This window comes from Megalobrama amblycephala, linkage group LG21 (assembly GCF_018812025.1).
Source record: "Megalobrama amblycephala isolate DHTTF-2021 linkage group LG21, ASM1881202v1, whole genome shotgun sequence".
Taxonomy (NCBI): Eukaryota; Metazoa; Chordata; class Actinopteri; order Cypriniformes; family Xenocyprididae; genus Megalobrama; species Megalobrama amblycephala.
The window spans coordinates 6,207,450-6,220,532 of NC_063064.1; the positions used below are offsets into that span (position 1 = coordinate 6,207,450).

Genomic DNA, 13,083 nt, shown 5'->3' on the forward strand with positions numbered 1-13,083 from the left:
ACTGCAACTTCGGTAAAGTTGGTTTTATATTCGCACATTCGGACTTCTGATAAATTCAGACTTTCCAATAAATGTGCAATAAATTAATGTTTGCAAATTTTAAGCAGCGACATGATATCGACAACCAACGATTGTCAACTTACAACATTTTTCACAGTCGATCAAAATAGGCAAGTATTGTTTTAATGGCATATTTACTTGTGAATGTCCACTGAATGTCCAATGTAGTGTGATTAACAAGGCTATTGAATACGGATGTCCGAATGTGCCAATATAAAACCAACTTTACCCAAGTCACACTGCATTGTCACCAAATTCAGTTCACATATCACTGCTGGTTATACTACAACTCTTTATTTTGGAAAAATATATTTTTGAATAATTTTTTTATAATGAAAAATATTCAATAACTTCACTAAGAAATTATGAACTTCATTATGAAAAATACATGTAATAACTTCATTGTAACACACTGTACTGTCACCAAATTCAGATCACACATCACTGATGTCTTGATAGTAGATACTACAACACTTATTTTGGAAAAATGTCAATAGTGCAGTGTATTATGGTGAAGTTATTCATTATTTTTCATAATAAAAAATACAAAAAAGTAAATGCAAAAAAATTTTTTTTCTAAAATAAGTGTTATAGTATAACCAGCAGTGGAGAGTGAAATAATTGAAAAGAGGTGTTATTTGTGTAATTTTCCTCACAAGTTATTGGTCCGGGAAATTCAAATCTCTGAAAACTTTACTCATAGTCAGAACATGCTTAAGTTTGAACATGCACAATTTTTTGTTTATTTATTTTCTCATATTTTGAAATGTAGCTCTATTTTATTTAGCTAATGAGAGAACATATCTACAGTTACATATATGTTCAGTTCTATTTTACGTGACAATAAATATTGTCAAAACGTTTTTGAATTGTACTGAATTCATTTGATTTGACAGTCAGGAATCAATTACATGCAGATATACAACTACTAGGCTACTTATAATGTATATTCCGGACCTTTGCCTTAAGAAGTTTTCTCTAACTGGACCTCTTTAAATTTTAGTTGAATACCCCTGCACTAGTTCTAGTCATGGAGTGACTTCATGATGCGATAGTCAAATATATATTTCTGCATGTGTGTATAGCAGGTGTTTGTCCGAACAATTGAAGATCGAGTGTTCAGGAAAACCCTTTGAAAACAATCAATATTTATGTAATTCTGTTTGGTGCTGATAGAGTATTACAGAAATGACACATTGACATACTGGATGTTATTCTGTGAGTTTGTTACCTTTACATTTAGATGGACTTGAAAATGTCTTGCATTTTGCTTCATTAAACCTTTTATTACAGTGATCACTATAGTAAATGTCCACTTTAACTACATCTATGGTTATGGTGTCATTATATCACTACCTGGATAATGTAAATGTAACATACCCTTGAATGTATTTTATAGAAGCATTTTATTGCTGAAAACATTTATAATATGCATTAACTATTTAAATTTGCCTTTCATTTAGTTACAGTAAATAGTGAACAATAATCACAAGGATATTGTATTAAAGTTGAGAATGTAAATTGTTATTTTTTTCCCTTATTCTTTAAAGGGAAGAAACATATTTTCACATGAAATTTTATCTCCCCTCGGTTTGTAAAAACAATACTTCATCATATCTATTTTTTTTGTTATGTTTCACTATAATAGATTGCCTCTGTAACTGGATATTTCCTCACAATTTTTATACTGATTTTTATACTGATTTGTGCAGTAGTTTGGGGACTACAATTGTCTTTGACATTAAATGTTGGAATATGATTACAAAATTGAGTGCATTCATTATGCTTTTGTTATATTTTAATTCCAAGAGTTCAAATGGTGGAGAATGGTACAAATGAGTGATTAAATGTATACCTTTAATACTACACATTTACTGTAAATGTTAGAAGCACTTTAGTAGATGCAATTATATCTCTTTCAAATATATGTATACATCAGTTTAACTACACAAAGGAGTCTTTCGTTTTAAAATGTGATTTTTTTATTATATTTAGTTAGATTAATTACATATTTAAGGAATCTTTCCCTTTAGCCGGAACCGAAGAAGAGCTGTCGTCATTTACCATAAACGGACAAGTAAGTGTGACGCCTCTGTTCAGCTGGGTTGTCATTGGCTGTGACTTTATCGCAGAACTCGCTGTGATTGGACTATCTTAGTTTACTTGTTAACAGATATTACCTCCTCTCACTTTCAAATTTGTAATCTTTTTGATCTCTCTGATTATGTAATCCGAATGAAATGTGCATTCTCTCAGGCGCGTCCACATGCGGAGCTGATGAGAGTCGGTGTCAGCTTCATCTTTGCAGTCGACACTGATTCAGAAAACATTAGTTTATTAATAAACAATTAAAATGTCTCCTTGCTGTTTTTTGTCAGATTCATAATTTCTTTTGCCGGTTCTTTATGGCAAGCTTTACGCTTGAGTGCTGTGTCATTAGCTATAGTTTATTCTCTCCAGTAGGCTATTTAAGAAATTAAATATAAATGTGATTAGTCAACTAATGGCATTCACATATTTTCGATTCAGCATGCTAAGATGGCAGCGGCCTCATTTTCGCTTCAAAAATGCTCTTCAGAGCTGCGTTCCATTCGACAGGGTCCCTACGCAGTGTTCACTGCTCCCTACTCCCTGAGCACGGTATATCAGTTGAAGTGGACTTCGCTGACAGTAATCGCTCATTTGGAACGCACTGCAAACGTCATCAAAGAAAGTCAACGACGGTGTCGCGCAGATTATGATATAACATAAATATAATTTACTTTGGAATTTTAAATTGATTCTTAACAGATTTGAAGCTGTAACTGTCATGCCATATGAAAATGTAATCTTCATTCTGGGTCTTCATGGACAGCCACATAGTAAACACTGAGGTAAAAAAAGTAAAAAAAAAGTAAAAAAAAAAAAAAAAAAGGACAGAGCCTCAACTGCTTTTCAACAATTTTTACTTTGTCATGCCTATTCATACAATAAAATATGGAAATACACTCATTGCCATAACCATTCATACTTTCGTTCGTATAATAATAACACAACTTATGAATAGGGGCCTACTCAAAATTCAAATGTAAATTCCTCCATCGGAGAGCCGTTTAATAACTCTTTCAACAGCTCTGCTCCATCGTAGTTCTGACTGGTGACGCGTTGCGCAATGACAGTTGGGTAATTTTACCTCTCTACTTCCTGTGAAGTGATGTATCGATGTTCCCTTATTCCCTATGCCGCTCGCAGTGCCCTTCGAACTGAACATGTTCGCTCCCTTCGGAATGGAATCTCACTTAAGATGGCGAAATACCCTGTGAAGTCCACTTCGCAGTCCACTTACGGTCGAATGGAACGCACCTCAGAATCTTACAGTCTGAACTCAAGCCATTTCAATTTTTAAATCAAAACAAATCGGCTGCGCTGCAGCGTGACGTCATAGTATGCGTTCTACTGGTGACGTCACAATACTAGAGCTTATAAAAGCCGGTGCTGAGTTTACTGAGTGATCAATCTATTGACTCGCTGCAGTTTGTATCAGTCTATAGCTTTTGATCGGTGTGCAATTTGAATCAAGTGTACGATTAACTATCAGTATCTGATTGTGAATCTGCATTTTCATTCAGTGTACGATTATTGTTCAGTGTACATTTTTGATCTGCGTACGGTTTCAGATCATAAAATTTTACTTCATTGTAGGATTTTGGATCAGGATACCTATTTAGATAAAAAAAAAAACATGTACAGCAATAAGTTTCGCCGGCTCAGGCCCCTGGCTTCTGCCAGTCCTGCTCAGACGGCGCAACCTTTGTTGCCTGAACTGCGTCCACATCCGCCGCCTAAGAGAACCACTGAAGGCATTGCGTCGATGTGTGCTGCAGAAACACCAAGACTGCGTCCACATCCGCCGCCTAAGAGAACCACTGAAGGCATTGTGTCGATGTGTGCTGCAGAAACACCAAGACTGCGTCCACATCTGCTGCTTAAGAGATCCACTGAAGACATTGCGACGGTGTGGGTAAGAAGGCTATCATAGTACTGAATGTGTTTTTTTTTTTGTTTTTTTTTTCAAGCCTCATCAGTCATTATTAATATTAAGCTTGCATTCATGTGTTAAGCATAGTATTAATGTGTTTTCTTTTTCATATTGATCATCAACAGGAGTTTCAATACAACAGTAAGACCACTTTCAAGCTTCCTCCGATCTTTGGCCCTTCCCAAGCCAGAGGTGAGCTAGTCGAACAATCTCAAACCGGTTGCTACATTTGAATTCAAAACATATCACTTAAATATGGAGTAAACATGAGTTCCTTCATGAAAACCATATTAACATGAAATAAATGTGATGTTTTATGCAGGACTGTGTCCATACCCACAAGCGCAGGGGGTGAAGAAGCCTGTAGTGGCATACGGCGCCAGCACCGTGCAATTCGAGGCAGATCTTTTCAGACAAAAGAGTCGCAGTGAAGTAAGTGAATTTTGTATATTTTGATTGTTCCAGTTCAAATGAATATGATATTTTGAAATGTGAAATGTCTACCTCTTGAAAATTGTGTGGATTTGGTGTTTCAATTGTGTTTCAAAAACCTCTCTCTCTCTTTCTTTCACAGTTTCTTGAACGGGAGAAAATAAAAGAGGCCCTTTGTCCTCAGCGCCAACGTCCATCTCAGGAGAAAAGTGCTTCCCCTGAAAGAGAGCTGAAAGCCACAAAGTAATTAATTTTACATAATTGTTAAATGTTTATTTGTAAGTAATCCAGTTTGATTTTGTATAGCTCTGATTATCAGACACTGATTTTCATTTCATCATGTTTCAGGGCTCCAAATGCAAACAGGGTACAGCTGAAAGGTAAAGAACCTGAAGCTCTTGAAAGGTCAGCACAATAGTAATGGCGTGCCAGTGAGCACAACTGATGTTTTTCTATTTCTACATGTGTAGAACGACAGTACAACAGTGCTGCTTCTGATAACATTATTCATAGCCATCTCTGTTACTGTAATCTGTTTCAGAAAAGTCTCTGAGCCTAAAATAAAAAGGGAAGAGATGGTTCTGACAGAACCTGAAGAGCCAGAGGAAGAGAACAGTAACCCTGAGGAGATGGATCTTCCAGAAATTGAGGACTCTGAGGTGATGGACTGTGGGATGGACCTTGAAGTATATTTGTGGCATTACATGTACGAAGTGGATGAGTTTTATGACAACCTGGAGTTCATCAACTTCCATCAATATAAAATTGAAAAGATGTAAGTTTCTTGGGTTTGATTTCTTCACACTGTCTGAACTGGAGACAGTAACAGCGTTTGACCCTCTTTTTGCTTTGTGTGTTTTTGTGCAGGAAAGAAAAGGCAGACCGCATTAAAGAAGAATTTGTACAGAACGCTACCATCATTAAAGAAAGACAACTGGGACTAAAATCACTTCAAGTCATACTTGAGAAAAATCTAAACAATAAAAGCGTCGTCTCTTCGAAAGTGAGTGCACAACGATCTAAACCATCTAAAGCCGACACAGCATCACACACATCTAAATGTAATAAAACACTGTATGGCTGATCTGTCACATGTCATCTCATCATTTTGCTTTTGTCTCACCAGGTCAAACAGATATCTGAGAAGTTGGCTAAAGTTTACGGGAATAGCTACGGCCATTTCGGCTGCCCTGAATTTTTATTCCTGATATTGAACGAATTCGAAGAATGGAGTTTTGACTTGGAAGAAAACATGCCAGCTGAGACACTCCACAAACAACAAATGGAGTTTTGGAAAGACTATTATAAAAAGTAAGATATAAAAATACATATCTTCATGACAGAAAGCGATAAAGCTACAGTGATGATCATCAGTGGCTATAGTATTTTTATGGCTTGAGTGACCTCTTAATAATCTCACTCTTGCTTTCTCTCCTTTACAGTGTCAGAGTTAAGGAACAAGCTGAATTAGATGCACTGAAAGAAGAACGGTGGCAGAGAAGACGAGAGCAAGCTCTGGAGAGAGCTCTTGCTCCTCCAGTGAAAATAGTAAGTGGCACAGAGAACTGGCACTACATACCCTGTACTTTTTTCATCAAATACTGTAAAATGGTAAATTGTGACATTGTAAATATTGTAATATTTAAAATTGTGTGATGCTAACTTAAAAATCACATCTCTATTGCAGAGCGGAAAAAAGCTGATGCCACGCAGCCCGCCTCCAAAAAAGGTTGTAAAGAAAGTGGAAACCAAGAAACAAGAGTGAAAACCGACGAGGTGTGATGAAAGGAGATGGAAGGATGAGAAGGTAAAGGTCTGGTTCCCAAAACGCACTGCCATCCAGCCCTCTTCCGCGATGCCTGGCGGTGGTGCTGGATACCCTCGGTGGACGTCTCGAAACTCCTCCGCTGCCTGGTAGATGCGAAGGCCCCTCTGGCTTCAGGGAGCTGGCAGGAGTCCCCCGTTCCCTGCTCCTCCCCATCATGGCGGATGACAGCAGGCACAAGCGGCGACCCAGGTGGACGGCAGTGAGTTCGTCCGTCCCCCCGGAAAGTTACTCCAGCCCACCGCCTTGAGCGTCTATGGCGGCGGACTCTGCTCAGTAGTGCTTGCTGGCATCGCGGATTTCACACCGCGACAAGGGCTCTTTGGCAGTGCGTTCCTCCTTCCTCTCGGCTTTCGTCCCCAGTGTATAAAGTCTAGGGAGGAAGGAAGTGGGAATCGGCGAACGTTCAACTTGGCCGGTTTCACACTGCAAGCGTAAGCGGCGCGTGAGCAGCGCGTATTTTTTTTGGCGCCCATGTTAACCAATGGATGCATTCACACATGCAGCAAGAGCAGTTAGTAAGCCTCAAGCAGGAGCAGCGCGTAAGCAGCAGTGAAGCGGGGCTTTTGGCGCCGAGTCTATTTTTGCTGCGCTGCTGACGCTCAATTAAAGTGAAAGCACACTTTTGATGGGCAAACTAAATAAAATTTCACACAAAAAGTGTTAAATGCACAGAATAAGCATGTCTCATTTGTTTTAACAAGAATTTGAGTATGACAGAAAAGAAAATAAGAAATTATATATAGAATTTTATATATATATAATTTATCAATTTAAATATATATATATATATATATATATATATATATATATATATATATATATATATACACACACACACACACTTTATTTTAATTTACTATGTAACAATATACATATAGGTTATATATACAGACAGGCATATCTTGCACTAACCAAATCAAACACGAGTTTGCTGTCATGTAAACATGTGCACGCGGCAGGCACGTGCACACATCATAGACAGTAAAAGAAATGGACACAGCGACCCATTGGAACTCAATTTAGACAAGTGAAGCCCATTTTTAGCGATTTTTAGCACTTCCGTTTCTGACGCGCAGATCAAATACTTGATGACGTCACACCTGTCTGACAGATGTAAATCTTCTAGTAGCTGTGCGTGCACTGCCTCGTTATTGCAGAGACAGCGAGCTTAAGCGGGGAGTTCTTTGGCGTGATGAGCAGGAGTAAGTATTCTGATTAATTAGTTTGTATAGTATTTTAAAATGTAACGCCAGTACGCCAATAGTTATGCATATATTGCCTGTAGCTTCTCCTCCTGTCTTACGGTATTTCTCTACTGTGCGACAAAGAGTCGAGTGGTTAGACGCATCGTTAGCCTACTTTTACAAAAACTGTTTCTACGGGGTCTAATGTAACATAGAAGGTAATGGAGCCCTTTATAATTGTCGTGTATCTTTAGAAATAAAAATGGACAATTGAGTCTTTAAACGCCTCAGATGTAAAGTTTGCTGTCAAAGTGACGCCAAAAATGAATGGGAGTCAATGGGATGCTAACGCAAGTGAAGTTCTGCTACAAGTGGCGGCACGCGGCCGACTTCAACTTCCGGCCGACTTCCTTGGGCACTGGCACACATAGACAAAAAAGGGGCTTGAGCCCCTGCCCTTTTTCTTCCTGGAGAGAAAGTGCCTTTTTTTCTGGGGTGTTTTTTTATTTTTATTTTTTATAAATGAATATATATTACTGTTTGCGCACAGCTTCCCTGTCAAACAAATATATTTACTGTATAAAAAAAAAAAAAAATACTATATCAGGTCGGCTTTGTCGAGTTCAGATGCCCTCACTCCGCGACACGCCATTCATGCCCGCGCGCGCGCGCCCTGCTCCACCTCACCTCGAGTTTGCTGCTGGCTGAAAACGTGAACTAATCCCGTGAAAATGCAACTGCTGTCTGGCGATAAGAAGCGAAAAAGAAAAAAATTCTGGCAATTTCTTTCAGGTAGGCTAGCCTATGTTCACAAACCTGAAAGTTTTGTCTATTTAAGGGTTATTTATACATTTAACGCTGCATTAATAGTTTGACCACAATCAACACATCTGCCTGATTTGATACTAATGAAATATATGTCATATTATAATTTAAATTATTGTATTGTGCTATGCATTGCGTTTTGAACCATGGTAAACACTTGACCGATAGGTTGGGCTGTCAATACAAGAAGAGAAGCATTTCATGGACGCACATCCATGAACCACATTATTAGACAGTTTTCTAAGGATGCATGGTTTATTAAAACTATTTAAAAATCATAATACAGCATCAGCTACATAATGTTATTCTTAAATCTACGCTTACACAGGATAATACATCAATAAAAGTTTAAACCCTCGCTCTGTCTTTGCATGTTTAATGTCCACATATTCTTGTTGAAGAAATTACAGTGGCTGTAGCATTTCTATCACAAAGAAGTGGGCGAATATTATTATTTAACTAATAATATATTTTTTTAATCATGGTTGGCTTTGATCGTGGATTTGATCGTGCTGTGCTGTCTAACAACAAAAATCAGCAGGCTTTTGGCGCCCTCTGCAGGCATTTGGTTTTTTTTGTGATCAAATCTTTTTTTATTTTTATACATTTTAAAGAGAACAATACATGAAGGTATATACACGCCAAAAAAATAAATAAATAAAAAATAAATAAATGAATAAATAAATAACAGTATATAATATATACATACATGCATGTACACACACATACACATGTGTACACATACATATACATACAGATACACATCTACGTATACATTCGCATATATACCTACATATAAGCATAAATAATAATGCGTATGATTAACAAAGAGAAAAAAAAAAGAAAAAAAAAAAAAAAAAAAACCCACCCTATATACCCACCCACCCTCTGGATCCAGATCTCCAAATCTCAGTTACAAATAAATAAAAATAAACAATTACAAATTACATCTGAAACCCACGGAGGGTAGTCAGCAGTGAAAGCCAAGCTTCCACCGCTGATTCTTTTGCACCGTGGACTCTAGCTATCGACAACTCCAAGTAAACGATATCCAAATACGTTAAAACCCAAGCTCGAAGAGAGAGTAAATGTGGAGGTTTCCAGCGTGTGGCAATTAGTTTTTTTGCAGCCGTTAGTCCAGCCAGCAAAGCTCTTCTCTTATCCAGTGTCAAACCCAACCTTGACAAATCATTCAAAATGAGTGTAGCAGGCGTACAGGGCAATCTAATCTTAAACAACCTAGAGAGGTTAAAGGCAATCATCTTCCAGAAGTCAGCCACTGGGGTACATTCCCAAAACATGTGAAAGTAACTACCAATCGCTTTGGAGGAACAGAAAGTACACATAGGATTGTCGATAACCTTCATTAAATGAAGCTTCCTGGGAGTTAAATATACCCTGTGTACATAATTATAATGTATTTGCTGGTGATCTGGGTTTCTGGATGACGAACCTATATTGATCCATACTTTTTCCCAATCAAATGATGGCTCCAAATCTGGAACATCTTTCCTCCACACAGTGTCCAACGCCAGAGGTCTATAAGCATTCCGCAGCAAGAACCCATAAAGTGTCGACACAAAGCCCTTTGTACTCCCAACAGAGTGAAACAATTTACGAAGTGGATGTGGTGTGAGAGGGGCCTGTAAAGGGGCACCATTGCTTTTTAAGGTCGATCTCAGTTGCAAATAAAAGAAAAAGGAGGTGCGTGGTATACCATGCTTAATACATATGTTCTGAAAAGTGAGTAACCCCTCCTTCCCATAAATATCACCAAGTGTATGAACATTCTTTTTTTCCCAATCAGGAAATCGAATAGGACGACCGCCAATCAATAATCGCTCATTATTAAATATTGGAGAATATGGATCCCAAATAGCTCTGCAGGCATTTGTTATAATATATAATGTATTAACAGTTCAGGACAAAAAATTCTTGATGGGTTTAAATATGCAGATTAGCTTGTTTTGGTTAATTTAGAAGAAATCTACAGATGCAAACAGACAGAGGGTAGTAGGCTTAAAACAAACTCCATCTAAATGTGTAGGGTTAGGGTTAAGTTTTCTTTCCATTAGAGTAAAAGACATGGCAGCAAAAATGGACCTTATAATTGTAAAATTGTAAAATCTTAAAATTGTCCACTTCATGAAAGAAGTATTCCAATAACACCAAAAAATTAAAATGATTTATTGATTTGTGCAAAATAAACAAATTATTAGTGAAACTATGTCCCTCTCCTTGGTGCAGTCATTTATTCTAAATATATAGCTACTTGAAAATAGTTGTTGTTGACTTCTTTTGTGATAAACCTAGTGAATACTAAAGAAGACCATGGTCTCTGTGTGAACTAATTATTTTGTAGAAATCTGTGGAGTATAAAACAATTGCGTGAGTGTAAGTGAAGTCAAAGTTGTCTTAATATATTTAAGGGTTCATTATTTTTTAAATAAATAATTATGAGAAGTGCCCTTTTTTCCACTTGAGCTCCTGCCCCCCAAAATGTCTGTGCACGCAGCTGACAGATGACGGCAGTTTCCTTCATGGCAAAGGATGACACAAGGCTGATCGTTGAGGTTGAGAAGAACAAAGTGCTTTATGACCCAAAAAATAAATACTACAAGGCCAGGTACCAAGGTGCAAATTAAACATATTTAACAACATAACAATTTGTCTGAGCTGAACCTATGAAATATCTGAAAATATCTTAAATATCCTTAAACATTCAACATGTTTTAGTTCTACATCCAGACATTCTTGATGGCCCACATTCAAACAAGAACATAATAAAACCATATAAATAATCAAAACAAACATAACAAAAACTTGTGTGAAATGAGAATGTAACTATCCTCTTGTTTAGTTGAGGAGAGTGTGGTGACCCAAAGAGGGCCAATCAAAGTCAAATGTCAAAGTGGCATATGAGCTTAAGACGCCACAGGACAGGGACAGAGTAGGCAGTTTCACTCTCTGTAGAACATGGCCTTGTACTGATGTCTTCAGGTGTATCTTCATACCTCCACTGCTGTTTCCTTCATGTGTAGAGGCCAGAGCTTGTGCTGCAGAAAGAAAAGGTAAGATTTTCTAATGAGGGATACGGTCAAATTATACTTTAGCTATAACACTAGAACAGTGGTTCTCAACCTTTTTGGGGCCAACGCCCCCCTATCCATTATCCAGGTCCTTTACCGCCCCCCAAACACCATCAGCCTACATCATGAATCCATTTTCCAAACCGTGTTTTTGTCTTATCCTGAATCACTATGACACACCTATAATAAGAGTTTAGCCTATATTTTATATTTACAGCTCTGGAAAAAATTAAGAGACCACTTAACATTGATTTCTGAACTTGGAGTGGTCTCTTAATTTTTTCCAGAGCTGAAGAACTGATGAAATACTGGTTAAACAAGTAGCCTATATGCCCATACACTGGCAGTCTCCACATGAACGCGCTCGCGCACAAAATAACTACGAGTTTAAACATCTGATTTCTATGTCGAGGGCTGTTTGTCAGACTTTGTTGGGCCTAATACATAATGACATGGTGTTTTACGCACAAATGGTCACTACACACCATGAGTAGCAATGGTTTCCATCACCTTGACGCGCATTTGAACTAACGCAAAAATCTGCGTCTGCCTATTGAATTTCTTTGATAATTCTGGACAGTAAAAACGACCATAGGTGGCTATACGGTCATTTCAGCGCTAATGTGTGCACTTAGGATTTATACGCATTTAGGAGAGTATTGCAAGAAGCTGCTTACATTAATCTTACTTTGGAAAAAAAATAAAATAAAAATAAATACAATCATGATTTTTCATAAAAATAAAATGTTATAATTATAGGCTTAAATACCTTGGTATCAGCTTAATGTTATCATCAATGGTAGGCCTATAATTAATTCAATTCAAATGTATTTGGTTTGTCATGATTAATTTGTGTCCATAATAAGTAGCCTAAAATAAAAAATAAAAAAAAATTTAAAAAAATATTCTAACAAGAATAAACACATATGAACAATTATTAAATTGTGTTGGTCTTAATGATCATTCTTTCATTCATTTTGTGTTTCTTTAGTTATTTGCAGTGCGTTAACGCCATCTACCGGACACTTGTGGTAATGGCAGGTTTGGTGTACAGTTTCTATTTCCTGTTGTATTCTCGTTGTATTCTCGTTTGGAACGAGATTAGTGTTCGCTTAGTACACGACTTTTCCAGAGCGAGTTATACTCCGTGTTGTGTAAATTCTGCTGTCAAGTTTCTTCAAACTTCGCTCAGTTGTGTTTCCCTCGGGGGCAATGCCGGTGAGTAACACTGTGTGTAATATAAGGTGTTTTATATTAGTCGTTTTCTTAAGATGTGTAGGAAGAAAATTAACGTGTTGCCACGAAGTGTAGATTCCTCTGTTTCCCGTGTAATGGCGGCTCATACTTAGTAGAAAATGATGTATGTGTTGCATTTGGTTTTGGAAATGATTGAAGAAGGCAATTTGAGTAAATAGGTACTTTTATTTGTGTTACAGTTTTACAGCTTGTTTTTGCACTTCTGTGTGTAAAATAAAGGAGAGGAGAAAAAGGACCTTGGGATAAAGCATCATCTCTTTTCTTTGTTCACCTCACCTGGCTGTTTATACGCGCTGGATAGCTAAATACGCATACGTTTAGTGAGGCCAGTACAGTAAAACGGCATACCCCCGCCTGTCGAGAAGAAGACAGAACTTCAACTGCTAGAAA

General features: G+C 37.4%; 1 protein-coding gene across 1 annotated transcript; it reads left to right on the forward strand.

Annotated features, from left to right (window-relative positions):
* The first annotated feature begins 200 nt into the window (after positions 1 to 200).
* LOC125257183 lies at positions 201 to 7,007 on the forward strand. Its single transcript, XM_048173656.1, has 10 exons — positions 201 to 4,060; positions 4,204 to 4,270; positions 4,401 to 4,510; positions 4,653 to 4,753; positions 4,859 to 4,915; positions 5,052 to 5,285; positions 5,378 to 5,513; positions 5,637 to 5,821; positions 5,953 to 6,058; positions 6,198 to 7,007. The coding sequence occupies exons 1-10, from the start codon at positions 3,782 to 3,784 to the stop codon at positions 6,273 to 6,275; spliced, it is 1,353 nt and encodes a 450-aa protein (XP_048029613.1). The 5' UTR covers positions 201 to 3,781; the 3' UTR covers positions 6,276 to 7,007.
* Positions 7,008 to 13,083: the final 6,076 nt, after the last annotated feature.

Bases quoted from the DNA above. Each gene is read 5' to 3' on its own strand.
- LOC125257183 (XM_048173656.1), top strand. From the start codon at position 3,782: ATGTACAGCAATAAGTTTCGCCGGCTCAGGCCCCTGGCTTCTGCCAGT. The intron at 4,754-4,858 runs GTAATTAATTTT...ATCATGTTTCAG, and splicing joins AGAGAGCTGAAAGCCACAAA to GGCTCCAAATGCAAACAGGG. The intron at 5,822-5,952 runs GTAAGATATAAA...TCTCCTTTACAG, and splicing joins TGGAAAGACTATTATAAAAA to TGTCAGAGTTAAGGAACAAG.